This window comes from Hibiscus syriacus, unplaced genomic scaffold (assembly GCF_006381635.1).
Source record: "Hibiscus syriacus cultivar Baekdansim isolate YM2019G1 unplaced genomic scaffold, ASM638163v2 tig00110392_pilon, whole genome shotgun sequence".
Taxonomy (NCBI): domain Eukaryota; kingdom Viridiplantae; phylum Streptophyta; class Magnoliopsida; order Malvales; family Malvaceae; genus Hibiscus; species Hibiscus syriacus.
Window position 1 is genome coordinate 889885 of NW_024062720.1, and position 16341 is coordinate 906225.

General features: G+C 35.9%; 3 protein-coding genes across 6 annotated transcripts; 1 reads left to right on the forward strand and 2 right to left on the reverse strand.

Moving 5' to 3' along the window:
- Window positions 1-163: 163 nt before the first annotated feature.
- Window positions 164-9972, reverse strand: LOC120123375 (increased DNA methylation 1-like). The gene is made up of 9 exons (XM_039142283.1): window positions 9877-9972; window positions 7913-7990; window positions 3470-6370; window positions 3073-3196; window positions 2409-2491; window positions 1726-1967; window positions 1411-1497; window positions 866-965; window positions 164-725 (listed from the first exon to the last, which is right to left on the reverse strand). The coding sequence occupies exons 1-9, from the start codon at window positions 9970-9972 to the stop codon at window positions 186-188; spliced, it is 4251 nt and encodes a 1416-aa protein (XP_038998214.1). The 3' UTR covers window positions 164-185.
- A 908-nt stretch (window positions 9973-10880) lies between these two features.
- Window positions 10881-11457, forward strand: LOC120123376 (ras-related protein RABA1f-like; the record flags this gene model as incomplete). Its single annotated transcript, XM_039142284.1, has 1 exon — window positions 10881-11457. A coding segment is annotated over one exon (489 nt), but the record flags the coding sequence as incomplete, so codon positions are not given.
- Window positions 11458-12079: 622 nt separating this feature from the next.
- Window positions 12080-15837, reverse strand: LOC120123309 (probable E3 ubiquitin-protein ligase ZFP1). 4 transcript variants are annotated; one of them, XM_039142231.1, is made up of 7 exons: window positions 15752-15837; window positions 15584-15627; window positions 13530-14456; window positions 12973-13337; window positions 12711-12809; window positions 12458-12625; window positions 12080-12302 (listed from the first exon to the last, which is right to left on the reverse strand). In XM_039142231.1, exons 3-7 carry the CDS (start codon window positions 14335-14337, stop codon window positions 12156-12158), a joined length of 1587 nt encoding a protein of 528 aa, XP_038998162.1. In that variant the 5' UTR covers window positions 14338-14456; window positions 15584-15627; window positions 15752-15837; the 3' UTR covers window positions 12080-12155. The 4 variants fall into 4 exon arrangements, with proteins under 4 accessions (XP_038998162.1, XP_038998163.1, XP_038998160.1 ...); XM_039142232.1 differs by having other exon boundaries at window positions 12711-12791; window positions 13530-14412; window positions 15752-15836; XM_039142229.1 differs by having other exon boundaries at window positions 13530-14412; window positions 15752-15836.
- Between the last annotated feature and the right edge of the window lie 504 nt (window positions 15838-16341).

Below are 16341 nucleotides of genomic sequence, written 5' to 3' on the forward strand. Positions count from 1 at the left end.
ATTTTATTGCTACTTAAAACATCAAGATCCAGTCTTTCTTCTACAGAAACACAAAATGTCTCAAAACACTACAAACTGGTGCCCAAAAATTCTGGCTCTCTGAAAATTGTTCCTGCAAGCTACTACTTCTTGCCGCTCAAGTCAACTACTGTCTATACTCTGCTTTCTACTTGCCTGTTTTCTACTCACTGCTGCTCAGACTCCGCTTTCAGTTTGGTACCAGCTTCATTGTCGCCGTAAGAGCGGTCCAATTGAGTTTCTTGACATGTCCCAACTCTAAACCTGTCTTCCAGCTCGGTCGAGCAATGATTATGGGTATCGACCGGCTCTACCATTGCATGGATACGTAATCTAGTAGTTTCTGTAACACTCAAGGCTGTTTTTTCACAAGGATCCTCTCCATCAGCATAAGTGATTTTGATTTTCCTCATACCATCAATTCCCGATTCTTGCAGATTCTTGTCTCTGACAATTTCAGTTTCTGTTTTGGCATTGGCTTCATGAACGGATAGATCTCCTACAGGGTGAATGACTACATCAGTTGATTCTTGATACAAGGGCTTCTTAAGCAATATGGTTCCAGGAAACACCATCAAGTTGATCTTTGCTAGCATTTTTCTTTCATCCTCCTCCACCACCGTGAAGCCAAAAGAATTGGTCCATGTTTCCACTAAATTCGGAACAGCAGTTATGACCAGCTTTTCAACCTTGAATGAGATAAGCAACTAGAGGTGGCATCGATCCAGATGGTGAACAACAAAGAAAATTGTCACACAAAAAAAACATTAATGATGATCTCAATCCACTATTAGGAATTCACGAATTTAAAAAGTCAAATTCAAGAAACAATTTGTTAATAAAGTACCTCTTCAATGACATTCATGAGGAGTCGACACATTCCTTGCCGACGGTAGTTAGCACAAGTTGCTGTAAGAGGCATCTCTGCTAATGTTACCCCATGAATCCTAGACCACATGGCAGATAAAGGCTTAGCATAAACAAATATGTTCACCAAATAGATCCCAAACTGATTAAAATGTTAAAATAGGAGAATGTAAATTTGATTTTCTAAAGTTAACTTGCTAAATAAGTGAGCACTTTCACCTCAAACCATCTTAATATCCTATGTTACTTCCACCTCAAACCATCTTAATACCCTATGTTAATTCCACCTCAAAACTATCTTAATACCCTATATACTCGGAGATGGGTGTACCCTCGTACACAAAATGCATCCAATTTCTTACAACATCACAGTAAAAGCTAAAAAGGGAGATGCTAACTATTCTCCCACCAAGAAATATATATATATATATATATATATAAGGGATAACACAACATACTGAGTTGTTTTGAGTTGTTAAAGAAAGTATTAAAATATCGAACAACTATGTACAATGTCCATACTACCTGATGCATGCTACAGATATCAACATGTCATCCTTCTCCAAGACAAGAGTATAAAATCCAAAAAAATTAAGCCGTGCGAAATCCGACCTGATCATTTAAACAAAAAAGGATCACGAACCATAAGCAGCCTTGCAAGCAGGAAATAAAAAATTACAAACAGTGTAAAATACATGTCTAAGCACTGGATGACACTGAAAAGTAAGACTGCAAAAGGAGGAAATGTTGAGTAGAAATGTAAAAGCCAAGTCCATAATGTTGAAGATAATAGATGAAAAGGAAGTTTATCAAACGAAAAAAAAAGACTGGGTAACTCACCCCCAACTGTACAAGAGTTGGGGTATCATATCTACCCCCGTTCTTGGATCAACCATGGATTGAAAGCATTCTTCCATGATAGACAAAGCGACAGCCAATTTCGAGTTGCATTCTGCCTTCAGGGCAAGCCTTTGAGGGGAGTAAACTTTTTGATCTTCGTGAATGCATTTAAGAAGTGTCCAAGAAAAGCCATCAAAGAGGTGATTAATCATCCCAAGACGAGATGTAAGACCTGAGTATAGCTGCAAAATACCAGTGAATCTGGCATCAGAACTTAAGAAAGATAATGTGGAAAATGACATGCCACATAAGACAAGGCACAAAGCAACCAATTAACAGTTGTAGCTAAATAATCATAGTCAATATCTATGCATAAACTGTTTTCCTTTCTAGGTTAAAGAAATGGCTATGAAGTGAGAATTAAAGTATAATAGATCATTCAAAGCCGATTGTAATGGCAGGATGGCACACTTCAGTTGACATGGATTGCAGACATTGTCAAGTCTAAAAGCTGAGATGCAGCCTAGCTAAAAATGCAACATTTTTTCAATTGGAAATAAGTATAACTAAACGAGTAAAGTGTTAAACTCATGTAAAGAATACTGAAGGCATTTTGTATATGTTCATTTGACAGATTCTTTGCAACACAATCTGAGTCAAGAAGTTTTGAGTCTCAAAAATACCTCCTCACAGCTTTCCCCACAAAGCCAAGTATTAGAAACCTTTGCTTTAGACCGGCTTTCATCATTCAAGCATTCTTTATGATCTATTTACAAACATAAACTAGAAAATCAGAATTGGCAATCACCAAAGTAGCATCATAAACGCACACACAATGACAATAAAATAAATGGTAAATATGTATAATGTCCATAGCGATTTAATGAAACTACTCATTAGGTCTGGAAGTAGATTTACAATTTCTAATGATTTTATGAAACAAAATAGACTAACATTTTCTTTGAACGGAATTTCTTTGTTTTGCTCCCTGAGAAAACTAAATCAAGAAACAAAGAAAAAAAATTCTCTCAATAGCCTGCCTCACATCTAAAATAAGACTATTTGCCCAAATTATATGTCAAGAAGTGTATACTGTCTGTGGTTTGAGAAAAAAAAACTCAATGATCTTTAATCCTTGGGGAAGGGTTCCTATATATACATGTACTGTTTCCCTAAATAGCAGAATTAATAAATAAAAGAAATTAGGGAAGAAATCAGAGAAATAAAACTCCTAAAATGGCCCCTAGACAATTTTCCTAAAGTAACTTCTAACTCCTGTTTTCTCTCAGTCTTCACAAATAGTTTAACCTTTTAATAGGAAATGGCATGCTGAAGGTGGGAAATTACATTTGTGTTCACACTGGGAACATTTAAATGCACCAAACAAACTTGAAGCCTCTTCATCAGTAACAAAATCCCCACATATCCAACAAGTGCAATTTGAGCAATACCAATCACCCTTAGGTAATTCCTGGACGCAACAAATTGAAGCAAATGAAATAATTAGAGGCTAAATAACAAAAATATACTAAAGCAACATTCTTTGAAAGAAAGAGGGAAAAAATAAAGTCATAGTAATCTATATTCACTCCATAATAGAGAAGCAAAAGCATGTCATAAGCACTGAGAGAAAATATTACAGAACCTAATAAGGGAAAAATAATCATTGTTCACTAGTAGTTATGAGCTAGGTGTAGGTCAGTGCCCCCCCCCAAAAAAAAAGAACATTGACCCAAAGACAAACCTGCACAGACAAGCAGGCTAGATGAAAAGTAGAAGGGCAATTGTCACAACAAATTAGTTCACCACCATCTCCACATACACCGCAGGAATCATCATTCCGATCATTTTCATCAGCTTCCACCTTCTGGATCCCATATTTTTTGGTCTTGAACTCAGCAGACCATGCTTGTAGCTGACATAAAGTGAAAGGCTTACCAGATTCCATGTAAAGATTCAAGCAGGGACGGTTGAACTTGAATCCAGCATGAATCTTAAACTCAGAAACTGATAGCACATTGTTGCAACAATTGCAGGTTATTCCATCCCAGGAAACAAAACCATCTTTAATGATAACATCATCCTTAGGGTTCCGATATTGAATAACTTCATTAAGTGAAATGACCCCAGCTAGGATCAACCATGAGAGCACTGTTTTAGATCCAACATTATACAAATTCATTTCAGTAATATGCTTCCCTCCTTTAACCTTTCCTCGAGGCAGCAACCTCAGATGGCCCCTCTTTCTCTTGAGCTTGGTCTGAGCTCTAATTCTTGGGGCCTTCAGTCCATATCTGGTAGCACCCAAGCTTAGGTCTTTGTTTCTTATAATTGCAGAAACCAGCAGGTCACCATCTTGGATTTGGCATTTAGTTGATTTCTTCTTTCTACTTTCAGAACCATCACGCTTACCGCAAACCCTTTTAAACTTGGAGCTTTTTTTCTCCACATGATGTAAGAAAGACCCAAGAGATGAGGACTTTTCTAAGCTTCCCTCGGTTTCAAGCAATTCTTGGACCTCTTTTGAATTTAATTCAGCCTGGCATGAGCCAATATCTTGTTCACTCATATCATCAGTATAAGAACATAGAACATCACTTTGATATGCTGTGGTCAATCTAATTTCAGATATATTTCGACATCTCCTGTGTTCCTTGTTTTCCAAAATAGCATCTTGTGCACAATTTTTATGATTTGTTTCAAACTTCAAAGCTTCAGCAGACTTCTTGAATTGATCTTTACCATCCCCAGACTGAATCACGCTGTCAGTAGGGTAGTTTGGATGGTCATCCAGTAAATGCTGTGGAAGATTTCCAACATTGCCAGCATCTAGAGCTCCAGATTTTTTATCTTTTTCCTCTAGAGATTCAACTGATACATCTCCTGGAACCTCATTAGGAATTTCGACATTGCACAAAGACATTTGTTTACCTGAGCTTGGAGAAATTGTGTTGCTATCTTGGTGAGGAGAAGCAGATTCAAAACCCTGAAGCATGTTGATAACATCGCTAGAAGCAACACGATCAGTACATTTAAAACTACCTAGCTGGTCATAGATGCTATCTGATCCACAAGCATGGGATGAAGCCATATGCAAACCTTGGACCTCGCAACCAAAAGTTTCTAACCTTTTAGTAGTATCTACCAAAAATGTACCTTCTTGGTCAGCCATATTAGATACATCTTTCAGACCTTTTTCAGCCCCACTACTCATTTTACCATAGAATTTTGACAAACTTCCATTGCCAGAGAGCTCATCAATGGAATCAAAACTGCTCTTGGCAGCTGTCAATGAACTTTTAGCAGCCAGAGAAGAATCACAATACTGAGTTGGCATCTTTCCCTGAGAACAGAACTTTCTCATAGAACCTTTTTTTCTCTGTGTCAGAACAGTATTTGTTTTCTTGTTATTTTCAATAATTAAACTTCTTCCTGCTTTAACCTCATCTCCCTTTCTTAATGAACCAATCTTCCTATTAATAAGTACAACAGTTACAAAGGGGTCTAATAGTGTCCAATGTCGAGCCAATGCAGTAGAAAGGTTGGTTTGGTTATCTTCTTTCTCGATATTCAACAATGTCTCTAATAGATCTGACCAGAATTGGATCATATCAGTCCATTTCTTTACATCATTTTCCGGCATGCAGTAGTATCCATTAGCCAACAAAACCTGACCGCAAAATCTCCAAACTTTAGGGAATTCATAAAATAGCCTCCCATCAGGAGATCTATAAACTGTATCCCAATAACTCCTACTGGGCCTTTTATGCCTCTCAATAAACCAGCCTGCTCCTTTTAGTACGCGAAAAACATGGCACCGCAGAAGAGGACGAGGATCCTTCTTAGACAGTGTTGCCCCAGACATAACAGAACTGTCCTCTCCAAACGATTGACATAAATTACGTCTTTCCTCAGCACAAAAAGGAGACTCAAACTTCTCCTCAGCAGTTGCTGGATTTGAAACAACAAGCTTCGATGCAAAGCTCTCCTGAGAGACAGGTGAAGCTATAACTTTACCTACTACCACTTCTTTCCTTTCACCTGCGTCTGAATTTTGTAATCTGGACTTGGTAACATTTATATCTTCCATTTCAGCATCTCTGTCCATTTCTACAGAAGATGATTCAACCAAATGGAGTGCGACTCGCTGACCAACAGAATTTGTAGGTGTCGAGGGCAAGCCGCTAACTATTTCCTTCTTCTGCAAAGGTGTGCTCAAAGCCTTCTTCTTTTGTGCTTCACCCCTGGAAACTTCACTAGTGGAAAACTTCATTCGCCTGAAACTCGCATTCTGGTCCTCTCTCTCTGCCAGAGCAAATTTCTTAGGAAAGCTCCCTGATGCAGAAACCCAACCACAACTCTCATTTGTTGTATTGGTGTCCTCCTGGCATAACTTTTTTGAGAAAGACCGACTTATTACAGCTGAGTTTGCGCTGTTAGAACACGGTGATGCCTCTGGATTCTTGCTACTCTCAAAATTAACACCTCCAGTAACAAGCCACCTTTTACTTGTGCTGCCAGTATCATTTCCAACAAAAACTTCCGTAAAATTACTGTGCTCATATTGTAACCCCTCAACACCATCATCATGCAAATTTTCAAAATCTTTACTGAACATCTCTGCTAAATGCAGTCTCACTTTGTCCTATCTATATGCCAGCAATAAGATCAGGCATTAGATATTTTCCGCCATAACAATTGTTTAAATAATCGTAAAGCCTAAATAAGCTTAAAACCTTCAAAAAGTAATATTAATTGTGGGGTATGTCGAGATTCACTAATTCTGCGATAAAGTGGTAGCATAAATGAACATTAAAGTCAATGAAGACAACCATAAATACGGATTAAAGCAAGCCATAAGTAACCAAATAGAAAAATCATAAAGAAATGTAAAACAGACGAACAACCTGAATGCATGTTATCCTTTAGATGTTTACGTTCTACATGAAGGAACCATATGAGACAATAGCAAAGAAAACTACCAAAAGTTCCCTCCATTGAGACTCAAAATGCACTATAATCTATTGAATGATGATCACTAAACAGAATGTCTTTGATGAACCAGTGCAAAGAAATATATTTTTCTTGCTTTTATAATGTGTTCGTCGCATATCACCATCATCAACTAACCTTTAACACAAGACCAAGAAAATTGGGATCCCATCCACTTCCAGTGGTATGCAAAGACTCCAGTTATAGAATTGTCTTTTGCTGATGAGTCCATTTAACCACAAATAAGGAAAACATATGAGCTCAAATAGACATGCAGTAAGGATACAGCTATGCTCAAGGAATGTTTGCATACCAACAGGCAGCATAGGGAACAAAAAACCATCTTAGTATACATCAATAATGATTAGCCATGACCTAATTATTCCTTGACCTTATTACTTAATGCTACTTTCCAAAACCAGGTTAGCCTTTTATTAAATTTATTCTCCTTGTCAAATGCACGAGATTAAAGCAGAAGAAGTGGCAAATGTTTTTACTAGATAAAAATGACTGGTTCTGAAATGTTAACAGGCATCGCCCTCCTCTCTCTTTGGAGAAGCCAATGTGAGGATCATGCTGGCTATAACAGTTTGATGCAAATGTAGCCACATTTTCAAAGACAACATGCACAAATATAACCGCCATGTGATATTATTGACTTACAAAGAAAAAGTCATAAATGCACCCACCATTCCACTTGTCTCATACCAATTGATGTGTACATATATACATGGATACCATGATAGTTAATTTTCTATAGTTCTGATTATCTCCAAATTTGGAATGTGGCAACACCGCATTGGTTATCAATGCGAGATGCATAAATATTTCAGATGACTTCTAAAATATGTGAACCAATCCATAGAAGGATTCTTAAAGCTTTTCCCAGTATCATACGTGAGTTCTTGATAGTTTCTTCCATACATAAAGATCGCAAAAGTTTAACTATATCATTAACTTAACATACAATTCAAGCTATACAAACTTTTCGTGAAGCTTCTAAAGAATTTCCCAATCCCCACTTCTTTCACGCCAAAAATGCCAAAAAACAAATTCAATTTGACACAAAGTTCAACACCAAACCTTTGTACCTGGATGTCGTTTCCTCCTTTTTGCAGTAGATATAACAGAAATATTCTATCATTATAATTTTTTCGGATAAGTAATAGATTCATTCAAATATCAAAAAAGATACAGCACCTAGCTGCAACAAGTACAGCCAGACAGGAATCAACAAGGATTCCCCAGACCATACAGCAACAGCAAAACCAAACTAGAATCAACAAAGAATTCCCCAGGCAGACCAACAACAACAAAAACATCCAAACAGGAACCAACAGGGATTCCCCAGACAAACCAGCAACAACAGATCAACCAAACAGAATCAACAAAGGATTCCTCAATCATTACAAAGCTGCAAATTCACTCTATCCTGCATGTTAATGCAACAACCATGCAATTTAGAGCAAACAATTTCTCTAATATTCTATCAGTATTGCCATTATTATGCATGCCTACATTTCGAAACTAACAACTAGCCTCCTATTTTCAGCTTATGAGAAAAGAAGCATTATATCACAAAAGAAATAGAAAATACAGAAAATCGAAATACTCATACTCTCACTGCAACAAGAATCCAAATTCGGAACACAATCAATACAGAGAAGTACTTTCACCCGTAAAGTAGAAAATCAAAATGCTCATTCTCAGCAGCTTCAGCAAGCTTTACTAAAAATTGATAAAGTCTATCATAAACGAAAATCATTGAACCCTTCCTAATTTCACCCCGCCTCAAATGGAAATGGACGAAAATTATACACACACATGTATATAAACATGTATTCAATTTATGCCATTACCAAGAATTGTAGAACCAAGTAATGCATCAGCCAAAATAAACGACAGTTGCAATTTTGAATTTCTTTTACGTATTAGTCAAAATTCTTAATTTTTCATTACAATTTATCATGCATCAAACATATATAACCTGTTTTTTTATAAAAAAAAAACCTCATCAGAATTGCTAAATGAAATGAAAATACGAAATACTCAAGGACCCAGAAAAGCAAATGAGATTCAGATCAAAACCCAGAACCCAAAATCAGAAGAAAAAAGATCACATGCATTAATCCAGTATCAATGTTTCAAAATTTTATCCAAAACAAAACAAAAAAGAGCTCACCTCTATAATGCATGTTCTGATCAACATGCAAAAGTAGAACAAACTTTTAATTTAGCGTTGAAGAGCTAAGAAACTGAAATATTTTCATCTGAAAAAACCACCAAAAAACAAAAAGGAGAATCTTAACGTAAAGATATTCAAAGAAGTAGAAATTTGGGCTTTTGTTTTTTTCCTTTTCCTTCGGCTTCATCAGCTTAAAATATTAAGGAATCCCCAAGTTTTAAAACTGACGAGGCTTTCAAAAACCCGAATAGTGCTCCACTCTGTAACTGATGGCAATGGCAGGAAAAAAAAATATTAAAAGAAAAATCCTCAAGTTGAGTTTATATATCTTGTAAGTTGTACACTGTACTTCTCCCTTTCCACCTTACTTTCGTCATTGCCATTTTTATTATTATTATATATTTATATTTCAGTTACCATTTTAGTTATATAAATAAATAAACCGTTAAATAAATATAGTATAGATATGAATAATGCTTCCAGTTACAATTAAATATATCATCTTTGGGTGATAACGGTAATGCGTTATTGCAATATTTCTCCTTCATATTCATTTATCGTAAAAACACTCAAATGGATACTCAAACAAACTGCAATAATACATGAGAAACTCGGTAATGGCTGAGTTCCCCATGGCGAGTTGGGGAAGACGGCAGTGAAACATGGCACAAAAGAATTATACCCTGAATCCCTATAGTCTATGGCTGGAATAATGAGAATTTGCTTAACTAAAATGATACGAATCAATGGAATTTGTTTACAAGCTACTGCGTAATTACATCACAAAAGAGTAGAACAGTATTGAAGAATATCCAACAGGTTTTCGTGTGATTTTTTACATATACATGTAACAATACATTGAGGTCCGTAATGACACAGTTTTCTTTAGACACATTCCATTGTACTCGAGATCTTTGATCGAGGAACTATATCTTGTCTCATGAGTATTCATGAGAGCTATAACAACCATTTACCTGAGCCTCCTCACTTGATCTTTGTATTTGTTTCGACTTTATACTATCTTTCGACCAACAACAGTTGCAAAACATGAATCTTTCCCCTGCACCCATGGAAGTTTTCAAGACCCTAACTGGTTGAAGGCTCGAGGTGTTAGATTAAAATCTATATTTGTAGGCACATGTATAATGTACAATGTTATCATAAAGTATGACACAAAATTAAGTGACCAATTATATTACATGTGTTATATGTATTAAAGTGTCATGGAATCAAAGTGTAGATACCATAAGTTGTATTTATAATTTGATGAGGGGCAAAATTATAAATACTTAAAAGATTGACATAATATTCAATCTATATAAAGAGGCAGTGGTCCCAGGGATTTAATTAGCTGTCGTGGTCGCGTTTTCGATTGCGTCGCATTTATCGCGGTTGTGGACATAACGGATACCATCGCGGTCACTGCGGGTGTCACGGTCGTAATTTTTTTTAAATTTCGCACAACTTATCCTAAAACATAATAATTATAATTATAAAGATTCATTTTTAATAATTTTTAAAATGTTTTTGTAAGTGAAAATGACACACACACATATATATATATAATATAGTTTAATCAAAATAATATCATATATTTCATTACTTGAAAATTTTTACTGTAAAAGCTTTAGATATACTTCATTTTATATATCAAGGCTTGATGCCTTTTCAAATTAAATATAATCTGTGCTGAGAACCTGTAGGTTATAAAATGGAACTTCTGTGTTGTTTCTCCATGAAATGAAATTTCTTGGGTGCCTGAACTTTTAATTGGCTATGCAAATTTTTTTATCAGTTGTTACTTGATGGAATCATGATGTTAAGTTTTGCCTATCATAAGAAACTTATGCCTTGGCTTGAAAGGCATTAAAACAAGGTCGTGTTCGAAGTGTATTTGGTTTTAAAATGGAATTTAACTGATTTTGTACCATCATTTCATCTATGAATAGCCAAATCATGCTTTCTTTTATAACCTTTTTTTAGGTGTTTTGTAAGCTTTTCGAGAGTTGATTTCTTGTTATTTTCTTTTCACAGATACAGGGCGATTACAAGTGCATACTACCGTGGAGCTGTTGGTGCATTGCTTGTATGTGATGTCACTCGACATGTCACATTTGAGAATGTCGAGAGATGGTTGAAGGAACTACGAGGTCACACAGATTCCAATATCATGATTATGCTTGTTGGCAACAAGTCACACCTGCGACACTTGGGTGCAGTTTCCACTGATGATGCGAAGGCCTTTGCCGAGAGAGAAAATACCTTCTTTATGGAGACATCTGCCCTCGAGTCTACGAATGTTGATAACGCATTCACCGAAGTACTTACACAAATACATCATGTTGCCAGTCGAAAAGCGCTTGAAGTAGGGGATGATCACGCAGCATTGCCGAAGGGACAAACCATCAAATTCAGAGGCAAGGATGATGTTTCAGCCGTCAAGAACGCTGGCTGCTGTTCTGCTTAGATGTTGTATGTTGTACCCTCCATTTTTCATCTCTTTGAGCTCAAGATTTGAGGTTGAAGTCAAATGAGAACAAAGCGGCTTCCAAATTTCCTTCATTTGGTTTCAGTTCCATCTTCGTGGTTCTTTTATGGTATTGTGCTTCCTCATGTAATGTTCCATTTTATAGTTTTGTTGTGTTTGATTGTTTTAGATTACATGGCAAACAGATCTAGTTTGGGATTTTTAATAAAATATTAATTATGTATGATAATACATGTTAAATTCCGTGGTAGGTACCTTTGAATTTATTTAAAGCGTCTGCCGGATACACTATACAACTTGAAATGGTAAAATTTCGCTACTAGTCCATGTATTATGTTAAGTTATAGATTTAATCCTTGAAAAAGAGGGATGGGAAAAAGATGGGCAACAAAAGTGAAATGGACTTCAATGGCTGAAGTTCTCGAAGAAGATTAGAACATTTGACATGCAAAATATAAGGGAAATGTAACACATACAACATAGTATTATAGAAAAAATAAGAAAAATTATGAAGAACACAGTTGAAGTTTAACATTACAGCATGAAACTGCATAATGATTTGTCTGTACAATTGTTTGATAATTACAAAGCCAACAAATAATGGATTGACTGTCTGTTATAGATGTCTGCAAGTTCATGTACAAAATACTTGACCAAATATCAATATAGATAGAAACATCTAGGAGTGCTTTCCAAGATCTTGATTCTACCAACACCATCCATTTTATATAATTTATTGTTTTATCCTCAATTATGCCACCTCCATTATACATTCTTGGACTCTTTGGTTAATGCCTCGGATTTGCAGATGGGGCATGCATTCTTCACGAACAGCCACTTCTTCAAGCAATCTGTGTGATAATTGTGTCCACAATCAAGAGTTCCGATCTTCTCTTCGTTCTTATAATCCTCCTGCAAAAATCCAAGAGAAATAGCAAATACCATCCATTAGGAATCAATGGTGTCGTGCAATGATGTTTGCTTTGAGCTTGAAAAGAGAAAGAGATGTGCAGTGTTCAAGCTTATCGGTAAAGAACAAAGCTAGCTCTAAGCACAGTCTTCATTACCTGGCAAATAATGCACGAATCGGGTTCCTGGTCAATAGGTGCTGCTTCTTCCAGATTAATATTTGTAGCAAATGTTGAATAAGTTATTGTTTTCAATTTACTTGTGATGGTTTCCTCAGACAAACCGGTATTCACATTTCCAATCCGCTCACCCAGAGCCAACAGTTCCTATTGATCATTTGGAGATTTTTCGAATAGACTGTCAGTAAAAGTAAAATTAAACCATAAGACAAAACATCATATATGAACTTACCTCGTACGACATGTCCTCTATATCCAATTGCATATCTCTGTGATGATCGACATAATTTCCTACTTCATCAAATTCTGGGAGCTCCAATATAGCAACTCCCTGCACCAAATCAATTCAAAGATATCACCATATTACAAACAAAAAATTAACAACAAAAATCCATTGTATATGAATTCCTTTTTCCGGATTGCAGAAAAGAAAATGAAGTAATAAACAGAAAGTTAACAGATAAATAACATTGCAGAGATGGTGGTGTACTAACATCTGGTGGAAGAACTCTCAAGTGAGGAAGATTATGGTGTCTCACAGTGGTCTCAGATACAACACCACTCTCTTGGCGAGAATGATATATCCTAAAGCCGGTAGGAGGCATTGGTCCCAAATGCCTACGCCCCACCTCCCACCCATCATGTGAAGGATTCATGACGCCTGGTGAGGTGTAACTTGCTAGGGAGCGATGAGGAACCGGTGCTACTTGTGGATGAATGTTAATGCTATGACTTCTTACTCCTTCAATAGGTGGTGCAGGGTGATGGAAGTTATGGTTCCGAACATCAAGGGGAGAAGATTGAGAAAAGTTTGCAGAACTTCTAAGACTAGTCTCCATAAGTGCAACCACATTGCTACCTGCACAGACAATCAGTCATAAGACAGTGAAGAGTCCACAGCAATCAATTTCAAGGAAAAACAGATTCCTATATCACCTCATTTACATGGAAGCTGTTTTAAATAAAAGAAATATTTCTACAGAAAGTAGCTTATTTAAAATTGAAAGTCCTTAAACAAAACAAGGAAAGAATAGAGGAACGTTGAAACCACCATGCATATAAGGAACCCCAGGAGCCTGGGTCCAAACTGGGGCACCTCCATCTGTTATTGTTGGCTGAAAAGGCTGGCCAATGTAATTTCCCTGAAAAACATGGTTAGCACTATGCATCAAAACGGGATCCACTGCAGTTGCCCCTAATCTGTTCATAACACTTCTTTGGGATCCAGCTTCTCTAATCGGTGGAGGGCCATTCCCCCTTAACTGAGGAATGGTGAAGGGTGCCACATCGATTGTGCCAACTCCATCAGGATGTCTAGCATTTAATGGTGTGCCCGAGGAACTAGAGCTTGGTGAGGCATTAAAATGCTGAAAATTTGCTGGGATTACTTCAGAATTCTTTCTCTTATATGAGCCTCTAACATTATCCATGAAGTGGCAACTCCTAGCATATTCATCTGCTGAAACTCCTAGGAAGGCATAGTTGCTTGAAGGTGGCATCTGGTCCGTGGGTCCATGATTTACAGGAGCACCCAACATAAGGTTAGCCATATAGGGAATGTAATAGTTGGATGCACTTCCAATACCAAGATCAAGATTTGGGGAATGATTATGATGCTGAACACTGGGGTACTGGGGAATCCCATAGAACATACTGTTGCTATAATGCTCCGGTAAGGGATGAGTATCAAGAGTAGTTGTGCTCCCTGGCGCTCTGACTCTCATCTGCAAATCAGGTGGTGGGTAATTAGGTCTGCCACCCAAAATGATGCAGGGCTCGTGATGGGGATATCCCTGGCCATGCTGATCCATTTCTAAATCTATCATTTGGTTAGGGCATAGCATATTTCTGTGACCCATGGTGTTCCAATAAATTGTTGTTACAACTTGTCACTGCTTCGAAGTCCGAAAAAGAAACTTTAGCACATATTCAACCTAAAGCCAAAAACGATGGAATGAAACTTTAGCACATACTCAACCTAAATCCAAAAACGGGACAAACATCTTCTTTATCCATCTTAAATCTGAAATACATGACATGCAAAGTATCACTTGATAATCAAAGGTTCTCATCTATTTATTTGGAATTTTATAACATGCATCTATTTCACTAGAAACATAATCTTCAACACATATTTGACCTAAAACCAAAATCGGGACAAGTTTCTTCTTTATCCATCTTAAGAGCTGAAATACAGACATGCAAAGTATTATTTGCTCATAAAACCTTCTCATCAATTTATTTAGAATTTATGATATGCCCTATTTCACAAGAAACGTAAATCAATTGCTTCCACAAATGGAAAATAAGCAAACATACAAAGAGCATTTAACACATCCACATTTCAAATTGCAGCATTGGCAAACCAAGAAAGGGTTGACACGAGAAATAGAATCCAGGACAAATGCAGGGATCCTCAAAAATATACGTATGATTGTGCTCTCTTAACCTAAAATGGATCGCCAAGAGGAAGTAAGAACTAATTTTTCCACTACTAAAATATATCTCAAATAGATAGGTTCTTGTAGAAACAAGCATTCCCATAAAGCAAAAAGCCTCTTTCGAGTTCTGGCATATCTTCCCAATTCTCAAAAGTTCAAAACGCTAATCATCCCAAAGATACTTTCATACATCTTCCTCACATCATCAAAACCTTAAATTTTCCCCTAAAGAATTATTCACCGCCAAAATATGCATTCAAAATAACAACTCATCACCAAAAGCATGCAATCAACAAAATCACCCTATCAAACTCTGGAAAGCAGAAATTGCCAGTATTTACCCTCTTGTATAACTACATCAAGCTGTTGATATGAAAAATATAATTATTTGATAATCTTTAAATATATATATATATACTTCAACTTTTTTTTGTAATAATATTTCCAATCCTAAAGAGCGTCCCAAAAGTTCTCCTACCAAGCCCCTGTGGTTAAAATTTCGAATAAACACAAAAAAATAAAAACGAAAAATCATAATTTCAATGAATTGTTAAATGTCCGTTATCTATCAAGCAATTAAAAATCCAAATTAGTTAACAACATGCAAGTTCAAATTAAGCAGGAGAATAAAAGAAAAACGATGGGTGCTTTTTCTTTGCCGTACCTTATGATCATATGACCAAAATCACATCCCAAAAACAGAAAATCCTGGGGGAAAATATCAAAAACCCAAATCAAACCAAAAAGGCTTAAACTTTCGTTACTTTTTCGTGCATTAATCAAAATCCACGGAATATAAAAATCCTGGAAAAAAAATAAATGAAAGACAAACCGTGTCGTAGCGAAATTAAGGAAATAAATAGAACGAGAAATTGAGAGATCTGAGGAAATGTGATTCAGAACAGAAAATAGAAAGAAAAAATATTTAGAAGATCGAGAAAATGAGAGGAAGAGGCAGACAGGGACAGAATGACTGGCATTTCTACCTTTAAAAACAGGGTCCTTCGTTGATGTTTGTTTTTCATTTAATTTTAGATAAATTATTGTTATTTAGATTTTAGATTTTTTTAACTACAATATAAATTGGGTATATTAAAAATAAATATACAGCTTCATTTTTTTTAATGAAATGGTAGGAATTGCTTATGATAAATTTATAATATGTTAATTTTTTTAAAAGTTATTTGTAATTAGATTTGAATGTAATTATTTATAATACTTAATGAACCGGTTAGTGAAGTAATTGTTATAATGGATGGATCTGTTGAATTGGGTTAACAAATGAAAAAAATACACGTGTAATTGTTTATAATGGTTTTTTAAAATTATTTTTAATCAGTGAATTTCATTATATATATTATTAATTAAACATATAATTTAAATACAATAATGTATTTGCAAATTTATTGTGTAATTAGGATG

Excerpts from the sequence above, each read along its gene's own strand:
- LOC120123375 (XM_039142283.1), bottom strand. The coding sequence starts at position 9,972 with ATGGGTGCAGGGGAAAGATTCATGTTTTGCAACTGTTGTTGGTCGAAA. Across the intron at positions 1,968-2,408 it reads GTGGGGAAAGCTGTGAGGAG|CTATACTCAGGTCTTACATC; the intron begins GTATTTTTGAGA and ends GGTATTTTGCAG. Across the intron at positions 726-865 it reads TCATGAATGTCATTGAAGAG|TTGCTTATCTCATTCAAGGT; the intron begins GTACTTTATTAA and ends TGCCACCTCTAG.
- LOC120123309 (XM_039142231.1), bottom strand. The coding sequence starts at position 14,337 with ATGGGTCACAGAAATATGCTATGCCCTAACCAAATGATAGATTTAGAA. Across the intron at positions 13,338-13,529 it reads TGGGGTTCCTTATATGCATG|GTAGCAATGTGGTTGCACTT; the intron begins GTGGTTTCAACG and ends TTGTCTGTGCAG. Across the intron at positions 12,810-12,972 it reads TGAGAGTTCTTCCACCAGAT|GGAGTTGCTATATTGGAGCT; the intron begins GTTAGTACACCA and ends GATTTGGTGCAG.